Source organism: Manacus vitellinus, unplaced genomic scaffold, assembly GCF_001715985.3.
Source record: "Manacus vitellinus isolate BGI_N305 unplaced genomic scaffold, ASM171598v3 scaffold_54_pilon, whole genome shotgun sequence".
In the NCBI taxonomy this organism is placed as follows: Eukaryota; Metazoa; Chordata; class Aves; order Passeriformes; family Pipridae; genus Manacus; species Manacus vitellinus.
The window spans coordinates 138,175-156,193 of record NW_021940645.1 but is presented as its reverse complement, the minus strand read 5'-3'; the positions used below and the strand labels follow the sequence as shown (position 1 = coordinate 156,193).

At 40.3% G+C, this 18,019-nt stretch overlaps 1 protein-coding gene across 1 annotated transcript; it reads left to right on the top strand.

Annotated features, from left to right (window-relative positions):
* Positions 1–5,834: 5,834 nt before the first annotated feature.
* PLAC9 (placenta associated 9) lies at positions 5,835–17,871 on the top strand. Its single transcript, XM_008929634.2, has 4 exons — positions 5,835–6,014; positions 15,398–15,498; positions 16,421–16,541; positions 17,690–17,871. The coding sequence occupies exons 1-4, from the start codon at positions 5,867–5,869 to the stop codon at positions 17,698–17,700; spliced, it is 381 nt and encodes a 126-aa protein (XP_008927882.2). The 5' UTR covers positions 5,835–5,866; the 3' UTR covers positions 17,701–17,871.
* Positions 17,872–18,019: the final 148 nt, after the last annotated feature.

Sequence of the window (18,019 nt, the reverse complement as noted above, 5' to 3'; positions counted from 1 at the left end):
ACAGATAGCATTTACAGAAATAAAAATACAGAATTACACAGATTAACATCTGCATTAGGACATAAGATTTCTGTTATTACAATGAGTTGCAGTGGTGGGTCTAAATTAAAGAACAGTTGGGACAGATAATGGAAAGCTTACTTTACTACATCTGGACAGAATATTCTAACAGATATTTTAACTTCCTTAGAGCCAACTGGTCTCTTAAAGCAAGGAAGGATGTCCTAAAATCTGACATTAGAAACATCATCCATGCCATCCTGATTTCCTACAAGGATGCTGCTTCAGGTGATAATTCTCTCTCCTACTTGTTTCATCCTAACACTAACTAAATCATGCATGCAGATGCAGCAAACTAATAGCAGGTGTAACCACTATCAGCCTCCCCCCTAAATATGGAGCCAACTGCACTTTAAGGATCTCATTAGAAAAAAGTTAAAAATAATAGGTAAAAGACAGTAGTCGAGTTCACATCTGTTTTCTAACAATCAGAATTAATGCCCTGCCTCCAGAGTTTGTGGAGTGTGCTAATCAGGCTAACCTGTTAATTTGTTCATACTCTCACAAGATTTTTCATGCCCTTTTCATGGGCACTTCTCTTCCTTCTTATGGTTACACAATTTCCCTATGGCAACTACCACAAATTCTCCTACTAAGCAGTGGCATTATGAAAGTATTTAAGTTGTCTTTTAATGCAGTTTTGCAGCTGGAATTAAAGAGGTGAGAAGCCAGTACCATACAGTAATAACTAGCTGTACTGTTGGGGAATCTTGTTGGACAGGGTCCACCATGTGATTAACTACACAGGCAGCAGGAGGAAAAAAATCCATACACATTCTTGCTCACTCTCTGCCTGGAAGCATGTATCAGAAGCATGCTCGAAGAAAAATTGCAGCTAAAGATGTGAGGGATCTGTAATAACACAGGAACTACTACCATCCTGCTACAGGATTGTATATTCTCTGACATGCACATTTTAAAAGGAGCCTTAACCAGGGATTTTTACTACATTGGCTGTAAAATTATACATGTACTGTAAATTTTCAGAGGAATGGCAGTGGAATGATTAGCTTGGCTTCTCTCTCTGGCAAGTCATTCTTCCCCTTGCACCTTTCCATGACTTTGTGGTAATTAAGAGGAAACAAGAATAGGCTGAGAAGCAATCAGAAATGTGTTTTATTTCCAGCTGTTTCTCTGTTTCACTAAATATCTCCACTCATATGGCAAATATTACCCATATTCAAAGGCTTCACATACATGGCTGATGCATTCCCTCACAGAGAAAGGTACAGAGCTGTTAAGTAACAAACCTCTATTATACTGCTGTTTGTCACGACTCGTGTTCAGCAAGGTGCTATTCAGCAGATTAATAGCTTCTCAGATATTATGTGCTCCTTCACAGAATGAAACTGTTGGTTCAATTTCAAGTAATTATCTCATTTAATTGGTGTGGTTTGCAATACTGATCTGCTAAAGACACTAGATGAGTAATTCTAATTTGGGAATAATCAAGTACTTCCCCCGTGAGTATTCTTTTCCTCGAATATTATCCGCCACGGACTCACAGATCTAGTTCACATTTTTATGCGACTCAGATGGGTGGACATAAAGTTACAACAGCAAAGCGACACAGCCCTGTATAATACAATATATAGCACATATTCTCAGATCACTGTGTGTGCAATCCATGACTGGGAGTCAAAAGTCTATTCCTGAGTCACTAATTTAGCTGGGAATATATTTAATCCACCTTTGTAAGGACAAAGGTTTCCTTTCTCTAAAATGGGTAGGCACTGCATACCATATTTCGTAGGGGGTCTTAAGGCACGGACAGCCCGAAATCTGTCAAAATGGAGGGACATAACAACTAGTTAAAACTAGGAAACAAACATAATTCACTAATATTCCATGTGACCCACCTTTTTCTTCAGGTTTCTGAGTCAGTTTCCTGGCAGATGAGTGCTCAGGAAGCTGAAGCCACAGCTTCAGAAAACAGCCTGAAGCCATCAGATGCTTACCTAATGCTGGCAAACAGAATCCAGCCCAGTGTGCTGGCACCAAGAGGACACCAGAGAGTCAATTCCCACAGCTGACTCACTGTTGGCTTTAGGCACAGTACAAAATGTATTGTTTTGAAGAAGGCTGGACCAGGGTTGTCTGCTCCATGACACATACGCTTGCTAACTTCTCCAGGGAGGCCACAGAGACAGAGCTGGTCTCACTATGAATCTCACACTATGAACCATGTGATATGGGGGTTTTTTACAGCATCAAAGATTATGCCTTTATGACAATAGCAGGAGAACTTCATGCTTTTTGATGTCCCTTGCAAATCAAGGTAATAAGCACTAATACAAGTTCATATATAACAGACTAGAGAGGGGATCGCCCTGGCACAGAACCTGAAGGTATTCACACATTGAAGGCTGTGGCCCATGAGACCTGTAACACCAGCAGAATCTGCCCCATGAATAACAGAAGGATGGAGGCTCTGTGGAGACTGCCAGGCATGTGGTGCTAAGAGTCACTACCATCCAAAGCTTTAAATGGCAAAGTCTACTTCATTCTCATGAAATCACCACTGCAAGAGGCCCTTCATCTGCCCTGAGAAGCAGCCCAAAAGCTGCATACCTGGTCTGTGGAAATCAACCTCTCCAGGTAATAAAATTCTGCTTCTACATCCATTCAACTACTGTTACAATCCAGCAGCCAGAAACTGAGTGAATTAAGAGAGTGAAAATAATTGACCTCTTCTAAACTGATCACGAAACAGGTCTCGTTTTATATAAGGTGTTCAGTAGCCTCCAAGTAACAAGAACTGGTCATGAGCAGCTGACAGAAATTAAGCCTGTGATAGGAGCTCAAGCAATCTCCACAGTCTGTAATGGAGACAAATCTTCTCTCAGGGGCAGGTAGGCAGAACACACAAACCTTGCACTGATTTCATCATCCACCAGTGTTAAATCCAGGGTAGAGATTATTCTCTTTCATTTCCTTCTCTTCAGGGTAAGGCACTTTCCTCTCCCTACAAGGATGGGTTTTCTACCGTATTTTTGTTCCAAAGTAATCTCCACTTGATTTTCTCTATGTCTCACATAAAGTCCCAAGGGACTGAAGTACAGTACACTCCTACTTTTGCCAAGTGTTTGCTCAGCTATATCCTCTGTCAGCCCATGCTGCAGGATTCCATGCCCAATAACAATATGATCTTTTTCACATGGCACCTATATCCTCTGTTGACACATATCCTTTATTTATTCTGTTCCTTCTCCCTATGCACTCTGTAGGATCACTGTGCACTTATTCATTGCTTTTGCCAAGCATTTGACTAGTCCAAGAAAGTGATACAGAAAGACTGTACCAAAAACGATCAAAAAAAGCATCTCCCAAAATAGACTTAATCCTTATGTTTGCTCTCCCTTTCACCAAACTGCCTGCTGGCAAAAATTCACATCCCTGTTCACTGGTATGCTTTTTTTGGCTGCTGGTATCTTGGGAACATCTCAACAGCTGGATTTTGTGCAAACCTATATTCATATGATCTCATTGTGTTCTCATATATGGCCATTTCCAAGATGAATGTGCTGAAAAATGCTTTCTCTGATGATAATCAGTTACTAACTTTTCCAAAACCAAACACATTTGTATAATATTCTTTCTTCTCTCTTACACTGACAAATCTGTTTTGCAATTGAATGGGTGTTGTCACGCACTCTGGATTTTTTATACTTCGATTGCTAGTTAAGTTGTCTTACCCTGCAGCTTCATTCTGAGTACTTATAAATAACAAAAGTAATCTGAGGTAATTAACCAAGATTACTAAATATCTCAGGACAGGTAATCCTCCTGAAAAACCAGAATCCCACTTGGCAGAAGTATTCTTTCTGGCTGCATTTCCCTGCAGTGGAAAAAACTTCTCTCTGCTTACAGAAACAACCCCTGGAGCATAATACTAGAGGAAAACCCACACTATTTTGTTTAGTTCTCCATGGCTATCAGACCAGCACCTCACTATGGTCAAACATAACACAGTATGCAAAAATATGCAGCAAGTGCCTGAGAGGGACTGAACTGTTCCAGGAGCCTGAGAGTAATTCAGGAGGAACCTCAAGGAAATGTGCTGTAAAGGGGGTGAGCAGCCTCAGGAAAGGTGGTCTGGAATGGAAATTGCCTTATTTTTTTTATAGTGTGTTGAAGGGAAAACTGATTCAATGAACATTCATTGCTTTTTAATAGTATGGCACAGAGGATGGCAGAGAGAGCACATGGAAAAGCATCCACAACAGGCTCCTTTTGAATTGATGCAGTGGGTGATTCTGCTTAAGGAAGGACAAAGGTAAAGGACAAAGACATTCAGAAAACAGCAGCCAGCTATTCACAAATATTCTTCTTCTGCTCCCAAGCCTCCTCTCTTCAAAGCACAGGCAACACACAGAGAATGTCCCACTTCAAAAATCATAGCCTACCATTTCAGCATCTCACATTCAAACACAGGGCTAAAATGAGGGTGGACTCACCATTACCTTCTGCAGCTCTCTTTTAAAGGTGTATTTATAACAAAATTAAGATTTATGTAACTTTTCACCAGGCATGATCAAATTTATTCTCAAAACAAGAATTCAAATTGCAGTATTGCTACATAGTGATTTAAGCCAAAACACCCAGAAAAACACTGCCACTCCAATTTTCATAGCTAATTTCATTTTCATTTCATAAAAATGTTAACTCATTCACACCAACCCTGAGAGCTCAATAAACACCGAGGTTGTTCTGTGCCCTGTTTTGCTCAGTGCCTCATTCAAGTTACCAGCTAAATTCCAATCACAGAATCTGTATTACCAAGGTTATTTTGCCTTGCAACTGAGCTCACAACCTAAGTTGTTATGGCAGTCCCTGAGGGTGATTATACTTTGAACTCTAAGATAGCATATCTACAGGCTCACTTTCAGTTATTCAAATAACTTGATTTTCTGACTGTTTGGGAGGTGGTAATGACCAAAGAAATCTGTTCTAGTTTGCAGGATTTGTTTTCAATAGTTAAAACACTGTTTATCCTGGACAATGGCCTTTGGGATTAAGTAGCATGCCTTAATGGCCTCTCACCTTTTCCTTGCAACATTTTGAAAAAGGTAACTCAAATGAATATGAGGAACAATACCGGGAAGGAGATACCTTAAGTCTAGAGGGGTCAAAGGTTGATGCTTATCCAGTCAGCACCCAGGAACCCACAAGACAAAAACAACATCCAATTAAGATCCTGCTAAAAATCACACACATCGTCAGACTACCATGAGCAGTGCTACTTTTGCACTTGATGTTACAAAGCCCAACCTGTTTCAAGAATCTGCCAAACTGAGGAGAGCTCAAATGGCTCCTCAGGAGCTCCTATGATACTCTCCAAACATAAAGCATCACAGACAGTTGCCACCTCCCATGTACTGCCCAAGAAAGATGTTTCCACACTCTTCAAAATGAGCAAATTCGTAAGCTCACAAGATCTAAAGGTATTGTGTTTTCCAGTGCTCCTGCCTTCCCTGCCCTAGATGAAAACCTACAGGGAAAGAAATAACCAGCACCCCTTCCTTCTCCTTTCTCCCTTCCTTTCCTTGCCCCATTTGCTGTATTTTATAGGATCCAAAGCTTTTTATTGCATTCCAGTTGTAGTCTGGGTAAATAAACACAAGGGTAAAAAAACAACTTTGGGGAGACTGGACCACTGCCAGCTTGCCTGGATAGCTGGGCTGTGCATGGAGCTGGAAGGGTGTTTTTTAAAAGGAGGGAAGCAGCAGAGAACAGCTTAAGAATCTTGGCTCAGCCTGGGCATATTTCCGCCTAACTCTGGCTAAACCTCAGCACGAACGGCTGGATGAGGAGTGGATACACAGCTGGGGAGGGAGGGAGGGAGGCTGCAGGGCTCTCCACCAGAACTGCAGCAGAGCCCAGCGAGGCTGAAACCATGCTTTTCCTTTGGGCAGTGGCATTTATTTTAGTCCTGCAGGAGCAAGATCTTCTAGGTAAGTAATTCTGAACTTGCAAAGCAGAAGTTACAGCTTAATCGTAGCATTGTTAAAGCCTGTGCATGGGGTGGGAGAGGGAGGACAATAATTGTTCACTGTATTGGTTTTATATGAAGGTGACACAGGTATGCATCAAAATTCTGTGGGAATATTGTTTTTAACAGAAAAAATCAATTTTTATGCTATTAAACTCCACCCTGTAGACATATTGTTTTGGTAGAGATTTTTTACTTCTTACAGGAGATACTACCACTGTATCTTCAGAAATTCAGAACTACATTGAGGTGTGGCAGCCAGTGCTCTGAATCCCCATCATTACTGTTCTGGCAACCTTATTAACATACTAACTAATCCACTCAGAAATGAGATTGCAGTTCAAGGTGATTAGAGAAAGATTCTCCTTTATTCATACCCTTCTTTTAAAATTTGCTGGTAACAGCACCACATTTTTCTTTCTTCTGCTTTGGATTACTTATTCCTGAGATTCTGAGGCACTTAATGCCTTCTCCAAATAACTTGGGAGTACAAAGTATAAACACAGAACATCTGATAAGCCTGCATCTGAATTCTACTTTCATTAACACAAGATTACTGCTGGAATAACCTGTAATCACAGTGATTAGTGTGACCATTCAGTTTGGCTAGTTCAAGGGTTTATAGTCCCCGTGTAACCACAAACCCAGCTTCCCAGCCTGTTTGTACTATATCTTTTCTTCTAGCTGAGGCCCAGATTTATTTCCCCTCTGCTCCTACTTCGTGACAACACAAGGGTTGTATTTCATGGCAGGGTAGTAAGATCCTATTACATTCAAAACATTTCCTGAAAAACTGTTAGCCCCTGCTTCCCCCAGGTCCTGGTCCTCTTCCTTGCCCTGACTCCCTCCCACCTAACCAGCTTTGTAATGTTTATCAGCCATGAACTGAAATATCAATGCCCCAGCAAAAGCATTCTTGTTTTCACTCCACAAGAATTCATTATCCTTTTGTGAGTTTTGCAAGCTTCACCAAAATAAATGTGAAACTAAATAAAAATTAAAAAAAAAAACCCGGAAGAATGTTTGGGTTTATTCCCCCAAAAAGTATGGTTTTAAGCTAAAATCATTAGCAAACTCAGGTAAAATCCAGCTAAACAGAGTAGTACTTGAATATTAACTGCAGTAGAGACTAGTACCCAATATAATGCCAGATGGTAGCTACTCAGTCAGGGAATCATGTTTGCTGTCTCAATGGTATACTTCATGTAAGATGGAAAATTTTGTGTCTATCATGGCCAGAGGAGCACCCTACCTGGCTGACAGGCTTAAGAAAATCATCCCCACTTTTCCTTTGCTATCTTTGGCTTGTGAGAAACCTAACTTTTGATTTCCTTGCAGATCCCCCCATCCTAACTCCTGCAGGTTCCTCTTAGAAATTATTCAGATTTGGCCAAATCAGAATTTACATTTTAATTCAGCCGTTAATATAAACAACCTCATATTCAGAGAGCTCAGCCTCCAAATCATTCAGGAGAAGAGGCTGGCACAGGGGCCCTTCTGGATGCAACCACATGCTCCTGCCTAATGGCCACAGTTCATAGTGCTTTGCTCTTGGTGCTGGGTTAGTTTGTGGGGTGCTGCCCAAACACAGTGTACAATGTAGCCTGGGGAACAATACCTGCCCTACTTAAACGTGTTTCCATTCTTATAAAAACCTCCAGGCAAATTGTTCCGAGGGGTGCAGCGCCCCAACAGCGAAGTCTTTGCTCCATGTTTATCCATGGCAGAGAGGTGACCTGGAGTCCTCGGGTAAACAAGTACCTGGCACGCAGGGTGGCCCCACTGGCATGTGCCATTCAGCTGAGCAAACCAAACACTGAGCGCTCTGCCAGGGAGGCAGCAGCAGGAGGGCCTCAGTGGAGGCACTGCTGCTCTGTACTCCACACTGTGCTGTGATTTGCTTTTAAACAGCACAAGTTCCATTCACTTTTAATTACAAGTTAAAGTAAAACAAGCGTATTCATGTTTTTTTTCAGCTAACGTGTTATGACTTCTCAGGATATTTTGAATCCTCTGATGTTTACATGCAGTATCAAAGCTGGGAAGATCTATAAGCTAGACCATTGCCTAGAAATTGAAAAGAAAAAAAATCCCTTCAGAACAGCCAGCTTTTCCCTTCTGGGGAAGGGAAAGGACCATTTGCCTTCTCACAGAAGAGCATTTTGTCCCCAGGAGATAAAACCAATGCATTCTAGAACTAAAGCCACAGTAAAAATTTATGTTAGGTGTCCTATCTTAAATCATACTTGGACTCATATTTCTCTACTAACAAAGTAGTAATGGTTTATAACCTATACTGTAGGTTATAAACACTATAACACTATAAACACTGTAGGTGTTTTCTGTCCCTGCAAAAACTTATCAGCATTATTGTCTCCAATGCAAGGATTACAGTCTTTGCAAAACTCATCTCTGAGATACAGCTAGGAAGGAGATATAAAGCTTGTCACAACAAAGTGTACTAAGAAATAGGTGTGTTTGTTAAGACCATGAAACATCTGAAGATAGGGTTCTCTACAGAAGTGAGCCTTTTTACAGATTTTACATATCTGTAAAACCCTATGATTTGTTACATTTAGGTAAAAGGAATTTATTAAGTTCTGAGGACTTTGTAACCTCCATGTGTAAAAGCAAAAGTTAATTCCAAACTTCAAAAAAACTCAGGAGTTTAGAAATATAGGACTCCTGCTATTCACCTGCAGGATGTGACTCTATCCACAAATGCAGCTGATCTGCTCTGGTTGAAACAGTTGTGAGTCTTGGCCATGAATGCCAAGATTTAGTACGTACACATGTACATATTCACTCACTATTCTACTTCTTGAGCTGTTGCAAAACACATGAACTGTCTGCCAAACAAAATATCTTCAAAAAATTCCTAGGCTTAAGTATTAGGAAAAAAACTACAATATCATTTCATTGTACTTACCTCTTTCTACTACCATGACTTAGCCATATGCAAACTACACAATCACAGAGCTGACTAATAAGTCACAGACTCGCCTTACCCACTCCCCATGACTGTAGCTCCTATGACTAAACACAGACCAAAAGCCATGTCCTCAAAGTTGAAAAACTGTTTATTCCCTGATACAGTGGTCACCCTCAAATTGATGGTGGCATCCAATATTTATGCATCTCACGTCCTCCACCCTCAAGCCAGCCTTAAGTTCACTAAGTCTACACAACTTGGGTTCTTTATGTACACTAAGACAGAGCACCTTTTCTTCCTAAAACAGCTCATCCCCTTCTCCACACACAAGGAAGTCTTCTACAGCTACTAGCTATAATCTTCCTAACACTTAGCTTTAGTTTCCATGACAAATATATATTCACACAGAAATAAAAACATAATAAAGGCAAACTTGTTTGTAGCCCAAAGCATCACTGTAAGTTACACCATGAATTAGAGTAACGTACCTGCAAATTACATCTCTTATCAGTCCAATTCCCTGTAGTCCTTTTCCATTGCAGCAGCAAGTGTAAGAGGATATTCCTGGCTGCTTGTTCAGAAGACCATCATGCTGGAATCATACTCCAAGCCAACAGCTCCCTCACAGGAACATTTAATTGCTGTCCTTCTTCCTTTGAATGAAAATATACAAAACTTAAGTGCTTCTTAAAATCATAGACATGGTCACACAGCAGAAAGAGGAAAGTAGTTTTTCAAGTGGCAGTTTTGCTTCTGGCAGACAGCCACGGCAGGGGCCCAGCTTCTGATGTGCCTGAAAAAAACAGTGCCCACTGGCAGCATGAACTATCCCTGGCCTTGTGCACTCTGTCTCCACTGCTGGGTAAGCGAGAGATGAACCTCCCTTATGAAATAAGAATTACATGGATCACTATACCAAAAGCTTCCTCCAAATGAGATAGTTTTACACAGAAATATGTAAACAACAACTTCTAACAAGTCCCATTTCTGACTGTGCAAATTTCACAAGCACAAGTGATGCACAGTAGGACCAGAAGACATTGTATCATGACATCTCACACATAGATGGATGGGACAGACTAGTTAGAGATGTGAGAACTGGTAGGCTGATACCTGACCCACCTTCACTAACACATTCCACAATGCATGAGATTTCCCCTTTGGTCCTGCTCTTTCAGGGAAAAAAAGAATTAAAATAAGTACAATCTCAACCGATCCAGGATCTGAAATAATATTCATAGTAGCATATTCTACATCTTAATAAACACAGTATGAACCAGTCTGGAAGTCTGGAACTTGACTTTCTGATGTGGTTATTTAGCTTCTAAAATGAATATTAAAAATAATTAATTTCCTGGAGGACACTTATTTCAAGCCCCTTCTGTTATCAGAGGCTTGTGAATCTTGGATACCAGAAAATCCCTTAGATTTTCTTCCATGTCTGAAATCTTTCCAAAACTTGGCAGTTAGGCAGCAGTTGAAGTATTCAGTGAATATACAGATTACAGATTAACCCCCAATCAGGCATTAAACATTTTCAATGTACCTTCTTGAAATAATTTAAAAAAAAAACCCAAACAAACCAATCTTACCACAACTCTTAAATTTCAGATCTTTCTACTGTCAGTTTTCTGTCTAATATACAATGCCTACTTTCCATCTCCCACTTTAGACAGACCATATTTACCCTGTATGAAATTTGCGATGTAGTTCTGCCATAAAAGCTAGAACCTAACAATGGTGTGTGTACATTAAAATATTTACATGCATACACATATATAGTTGCATGCAGATATAAGCAAACCCATGCAGCCACCCCCAGTGTGAAACATAGCAACCTATGGCAGTGTATAAGCTGCTAAGATATTTTTAAATATTTATTACAATCCCTGTAGTCTTTAATGCAATTTCTAAAGGCAAGAATTCCTTTATCTTTGAGCAAATAGAGACTCTAAACTGTAAAAAGAGGTTCACAGATGCCTAAATCACAGCTAAGCATTAGTGTTTTATGGATTACAGCCTGAAAGACGCTCTAGGTCCAGTTAAAGATATGCTCCTGAGTGGATAAGAACTTGAAGGGTATCTGTGCATTAAAAGCATTTTCCATAAAACACTTGCTATCCAAATCAATTATTTTTGATGTCCCAACAACAAAATTTTATATGGCTTGAGTTATATATAACACAGCTTAAAATGAATTCAGGCACTGTGGTGATAATGAAACCGGGAGTGCTACAGAAAGTTAATTCAGTACTTCTGTATCTAAGGATGTCAATGTAATTAAGGGTTGACATAAACTAAGTTTGATGCCTTCAAGAACAGCCCCCAAAATGAAATATGACCAACAGTCTTGGCTTAACATGGTCTTCGGTCTGAAAGCACTAGTACTGATAGTATAAGTATCAACTCAGGTTTAAAGGAATTGGACCTTTCCTGAATTCAGCTGAAAGTTGTCTTCACCAACCACTTTTATAAACTGTGTAATTTCTTGAGCTAACATTTCAAACTTATGTGCTCATATTAAAGTGGAATCCAGCACTGTTGCATTCTTCCCAAACTGGTTAGTGGGTTCACCATTTGAGCCTGGTACTCCATTTCATGACCTTGAGTTCATGATTCCCATTCATTTTCTCATCAAAAGCTGCCTGGCCACCTTATGCTACATGCTCCAGGAATGAAATGATACTGCTAAGCAGTGCAAACAAGAACACACAGCATAGTATGTTTTCTTGAAGAGTTATACATGTTCTTCATTCCCCCTGCTCTATCACATGTTTTCAGGCTTCCTCGTTTGCCATCTGGTTCCTGTTTCAATCTCAGGTGCCTTTCTCTTGGCTTGTAGCCTGCTTTGTTTTACCCCTCCCGCCCCACTGAGCACAACATGAACTCACAGTTAACTTTCAAAACCACACTGATCATACAATGAGGCAAAAGGAATTTTACCGATTTTAAGGCCAATGGGGAACACCGTGGTCACTCACCTTGACCTTCTCTGTCACACAGATCGATGAACCCAACCCAGGGATCTCCAGATCAAGCCTGTAACTTCAGTTTGACCAGCAATGTGTCATTAGGAAGGATACTTATAAAGACCTACCAGATCTGTATGATTACACACTTCAGTGCTGTTGGTCCCAGTAACAGCAGAAAATGACAGCAAAGGAGACACTTGCTCAGGTTTATTCTGATGTTTACCATTAGCAACTGCTTGGATGATAAAAATGAACCACTTAGCAGCACCTGGATACACAGAACCTTGACAGACCTAAAAGGGGACATCTTCAGGGAGCATGTAGAAGTAATATCTTGGGGGGGGTGGGGGAATATATATCAAATGTAGAGGAGGCAGAGGAGCTTAACTTAGAGATATTATCAGTCTAAAGCCTCTGCTCTTAACCTGTTTGCTAAGGTTGTTTTGATTTTTACTTCATTGCTCTATCTATCCCCTGCTATAAGATCAGGTTTTGTATGGTCAGGCTGACCATTGTACATAGATCCTTACTCTTCATCGTGCTACTTTCAAACTTTAAGCATGTTCTTCTATTAAACATACCCTTATTAGCAACCAGCTCAGAGATGCTCCATTTCCCTGCTGGTGTCTGACTGCATCACAGCACAGGGCAGCTAGAACTACCCAGATTTATGGGCACCATTAGAGTAGCACAGAGGACTTAATCAGAGGAAAAAAGGCACAGGTGGTTTTCTTCTCTTGAACAAGACAGTTCTGGTTCTTGATGTAAAATAACCACCCATATATCAAATAGAATGGACTTCAAGAATTTAACTAAACATCTCACTTGCAGGAAACATCAGGGGGAGATTTGCAGATGGGATGTTAACTGAAAGGTAATGTTCTCTCTGCCATACTGAAATGTTACAACTGTCTGAGTGAAATAATCTATTAAGTTTCAAATGAGAGATTTAAGACATTGAAATATGCCTCCTACACACTTGCCTAAGCTGTCAGAAGTTGCAAACACCCACACATTTTAAATATGTAATTTACATGGCATACAAAGAACATTTCACTTTTAAAAGTGGTTAGCTTTAAAACTTACTACCAGTTTTCTGTATTTATGCATGTGATTCAAAATATAGGCAAGCAAAAATTCCAATTTACATTTAAAAGTTTTTTCTGCTTCAGAAAGTCACTTTGCAGATTTAAGGTCTTGTATCAGAATCAAGGTGAAAGAAGTCCCAGTAGAGTGCCAACCATGTCTTTAGGTGATTTCAAAAGGCCAAAGTCTCTGGGTCAATCTGGCTCAAGCAGGACACACTTCTGCTTCTCCTACAGCACAGGTCTGGGCTTTCTTTAATGGATGAGCATGGTATAAGGTGCATGGTCAGAGAAGTGGCCAACACTAACATGAGCTAGCCAACATTAACTCTCTTGCATTTCCATTTCTAGGGAAAGGACAAAACTAAGCAAGCCTGGCATGTAGATTATGGCTGGCCAGAAGCTCCTTTAACATCTGCATACAACTGGTGCTGGCCTTCACCCAAACTTTACCTATGCCCTTGTGATCCAGATAGCTACATCTAGGGTAACATCGTAAAAAATAAAATCTCAGCAGATTCTTAAATTCCTCCACTTGCTCTCAGTCCACATAGTGATTTCTGCTGCCTCTTTTCACAGTTCATTTGTAGTTAGATCTGGGAATGCTCCCAGCAGCCAACTGATCCACAGTTATCTCATCACCATGCCTTCTGCTTGCCCTTGGCTCTGTCTCCAACACAGTGAGTAGCAGTTCAGCATACAGCTGAATTGGGCCACTGGGCTTGACACTGAGAGCTAGGGCTGGGAATATTGGAAAGGTGGAAATTTTATTCATCTCTGACAGTAAAATAGATCTTGCTATTATCCTATTATTAGTAAAACTAAGGTTTGTAGACAAAGAATGGCCACTATTTTGTAACATGTATTTCTAACACAATTTCAGTCTCTCCACACTGTTCCAGTCATGAGGGGAAAAAATGTAAAGAAATAAAAATTTTGAGAACTAGCATGGTTCATTACCATTACATTAGATGATAACAACACTCATAAACCACTACTATGAGCAGCAAAGAAGAAAAAAAGGGCAATTGCAAAGCAGTTGTTGTTGAAGTACCTGCTGTATTTCTGCACTCTTCAGTAGATGAAGTCTTTGGAATTCCATCCTAACAGCACCACCACCTGGTGAATGCTCTAACAAAACCCCCAACCAAACCTCTGCCAAACCAATTGCTAAATAATGTCCAGTACACCAGGTCACATTTTAATTCTCTCCTCCTCCCTGCCCTCCAGTTCCAAGGATGCCATTCCAACTCACAGTACAGCTCTCATCCCACTAAACTGCAATGATTACAATCCTTCCTGACAACGTGTTTGCTGTCATTTGACACCTGCACTCCAGAAACCTTGGCACAGACTTGCAGTGAAGCACTGCAGCAGTTCCAAACCACTGCTCTGGCACAACAGTACTGAAGTTGCTTGTGTTTCTCACTGTTTGTTATAACACAAGCTCATAGTTTTCTCTTTGTTACAAATGATGACAGAATGAGTTATTGCTGCTTTTTCACTATCATAGCTGCTCTAAGCCTCAAACAAGAGCAAGACCTAACTTTACATGGGGCAAGATACGTTATCACTTTAGTGAGGCTTAAAATAGTCTGCAACAGTTCTACACACGTATTAAAATCTAAATGTTACTGAATGTTGCACAGAAGTTATGGAAAGGACATTGGCTCCACTAAAGCATGGACACCAGCAGGTACTGACCTTTCATGGAACAGAGCCAGCAGGATGAAAAGTTCAAAGAGCAAGAGCTCATGAGTACTGAGAGGTAAACACAGGTCAGTGAGAGATAAGTGACTTCGTGTATAGCAGCATATATGAGTGACTTGGTCAGCAAATAACATCAGCTGTACATACTTTCATTGTTTCTCTTCACATTGCAAAGTCAGATTGTCAGGGACAACTTTCTGGCACAGAGCAATCATCAGCCATCATCAGTATCCATTTGGAAAGTGGACAAAATCAGCTACTTTTCAAAGCTTTACCGTACCAGCTGCTTCTGAAGAAAGTCCAAGAGTAACTGCTGTGTAAGGCATATCTTCCCAACGCTTACGTTTTATACTTGCAGAGACAGAGTTACAGTCTATAAACTTACCCCACACAGGTAGGAAAAAAGCAGACTGTGTAAAACAAATGCACAGATAAACAAAAACACCCATGGCAAGAGAAAACACCTTGTTCTAATGAACTGACATGTGCAGGCAGGGAGACACTCACAGCGCTGGGGCATCGGCGAGAGGTTCAGTTCCTACATTTGCCTCATGAACAATGCTGTTTAGCATGCAAAATTCCAATTCAGAAAGGCAAGGACTGCTATTTAAAAGCTCCTGCTATTTAACTGTGTCTGTTTTTCCAGTTGCTGCAGATCCTGCCGATGAGTTACCCGGAAGTTTGGGAAGGGGAAGCTGGTGTGATGAACATGATACGATCCACGAACGCTTAGATATTATTGAAGAGGTAAGAGGAGTTGTGCTGGCTCCTGAACCTTACCAGACCTCTGTCCTATTCTTTTGGCCCAAGAAAAAGAATAATATTTCTACACAGCATCCCTTCATTACTTTATTCTAGTCAAGGTCAGACAATTTTTTTTCAGATGTCATAGCTTGCAACTATCTATAAAGCCATTATCACCGGAAACATATAATCTTGATGATTCCAAAAAATTAATTAACCAATCACTGACTGTTGTATATCAGACTTTTCTAAAATGTTTATAATTGTGCCTTTAATCCAACAATCTCAGAATTGATGTTGGTAAAGTTTCACACTGGCTAATAGCTAGATGTGGTTCTGCAGGTGACTTCAAGACTGATGGAGGAGTTTCTGCTCACCCCTGCTGACACTCAAGAGCTAAATGAATTCTATGACTGGGATTCTATGAAAGCAGTAAAGTTTGGGGTTTTTCCCCTGCTGTCTTAAGCACTCCCAAGATACAAGCTAACTATTCTCAGCTGGGTAGTTGCCAAACTCCATGCTGTTGGTTCTTAAAATGGCAATGTTACCTTTCTTCTGCTCTAGTCCCAGCCCTCTTCTTTACACCCCATCAGATCCTCTCATCTTCCACACAGATTCTTTTATTGGAGATGATGGGGGCTCAGAAATAATAAAAATCAAAAACAAATTAATGTAAAGCTCCCTCCAAGAAGTCAAATGATGGGTTATTCTTCATACAGGAGTGCTGTAATGCAAGTCTTGCAAAACAAAGTGCTAATACTTAGTGCCACTAGAGGCCAGCAGAACACAGCAAATATTTGAACCTGCAATGCGCAATATAAATTAAACCAGCTGTCAGCATTATGGGACATTGGGTTTACACATTCCTTCCACTTGACCCTTTGACTACCTCCTTTTATCCACTTGTCTCCCTTGTTTCCATTAGAAAGTAATAAAAACAGTGGAGCACCTGGAGTCAGAAGTCAAATCACTCCTCAACATCATCAACGAGACAACATCGAACATCCCCATCGTCCCAGGAACTCCACTTATAGACATTTTTGATGGTCAGTATCTAGCTGAGTGTAACCTAAGCTGAAAGAAGTGTTACATATGTTACTACCAAATATGCCATCTTTTCTTGCCCAAGATGATCTCACTCCTTCGTTCAATTAGGGTAGTTAAGGCCTCAGCTGAAATACTGAGTCCAGTTTGAAACACCAGGTTTCAACAACCACTAAAGAAAGGGCTGGAAAAAAAAGGGGGGGACAGACTAAGCAATCTCAAGGTCTCTTACACTTTTAAGATGCTGTGATTCTTTAGCTTCACATGTGACAAGATAACAGAGGGTAACAAAATAAATTAAAAAAAAAGTACTGGAGATATTATCACTTTGATATCTTAAATCCAACTTTGAAATGCAAGCCCTTCACACAAAATGTGCTTCTGGATAGATGTTTTTGCAATAAATTAAACTACAACAGAGATTAGTTGGATGAGACCACCTATTCTACACAGCTTCTTACAATGGTCTCTCCTCTTCATTCTCTGCCCAAATATCAACAGTGCATTTAACAAGGCGAGACACACTCCTGGTGGAAAACAAACCACTTGTGGAAAGGTATAAGCATCCACAGACATGCTTATGAAGTCAGTTTTGTCAGTGTTGGGTTTTTTGTTTGTTTATTTGTGATAGCTGTACATGGGCATGCCATAGTTCACTTACATGACAGAAGATGGGCTCGAAGTAGACAGTAGAGGTGATGCTGGTTTTTAGTTCTTGCAGTTGCTATACTGATCTGGTCATCATGATTGATATGTCCTCACCAACTTTGTTACCCATTTAAATTTCCAGTTTTCTCTGAGGGGCAGTAAACAGGTAACTAAGTAATTAAGTTACTCCCCTGCAATGGAAGAGAGTATTCCAATAAAAGTGAAAAGTATTCCAGTAAAGTGTAACAGTGAATTTAAAATGGAAATCCTGGGTCAACCCCAGCACATCTGCAGCACATCTATAGTAAGTACTACTCAGATGGAGCTTGCAACAACTGCCAAATGGCTCAAGAATTACAGATCAGATCTTCCTTCTATGATTTCATGAATCCAAGTAACAATTCCCCACTTTAGAGTAGCATATTTGAAAAGAGATTTATCCAAAAAAGATGGATCCTGATCTCGTAACCAAAAATAATTACATCAACTCTTCTTTATACAGATACCAGCTGAGCACTGCAAAGACAGAAGACAGGTGAATGTAACTGTGGTTGTCATCAACAGTTGCACTTTTGCTCATTTAATAAGCTTGTGTTTCCAGAATTTGTGCAGGGATGAACAACCCTCAGCTGTAGTTCGCCTTCTGTGTTCCTGTGCTTTATAATAAACAGGTATTTGCTTTTAGACAGCGTTTCAAAGCTTTATATTTAACAAAACTGCATTTCAAATACAGCATTGTCAGTAAGAAAACAAGATCAGGTGGTGTCTGTGACTACAGCACAACTAACGAACTTCCCTGAATTCAAAAGCTTCCTTCTTCCCTGGCAAAGAA

Bases quoted from the DNA above. Each gene is read 5' to 3' on its own strand.
- PLAC9 (XM_008929634.2), top strand. From the start codon at position 5,867: ATGAGGAGTGGATACACAGCTGGGGAGGGAGGGAGGGAGGCTGCAGGG. The intron at 6,015-15,397 runs GTAAGTAATTCT...CTGTTTTTCCAG, and splicing joins GCAGGAGCAAGATCTTCTAG to TTGCTGCAGATCCTGCCGAT. The intron at 15,499-16,420 runs GTAAGAGGAGTT...TGTTTCCATTAG, and splicing joins GCTTAGATATTATTGAAGAG to AAAGTAATAAAAACAGTGGA.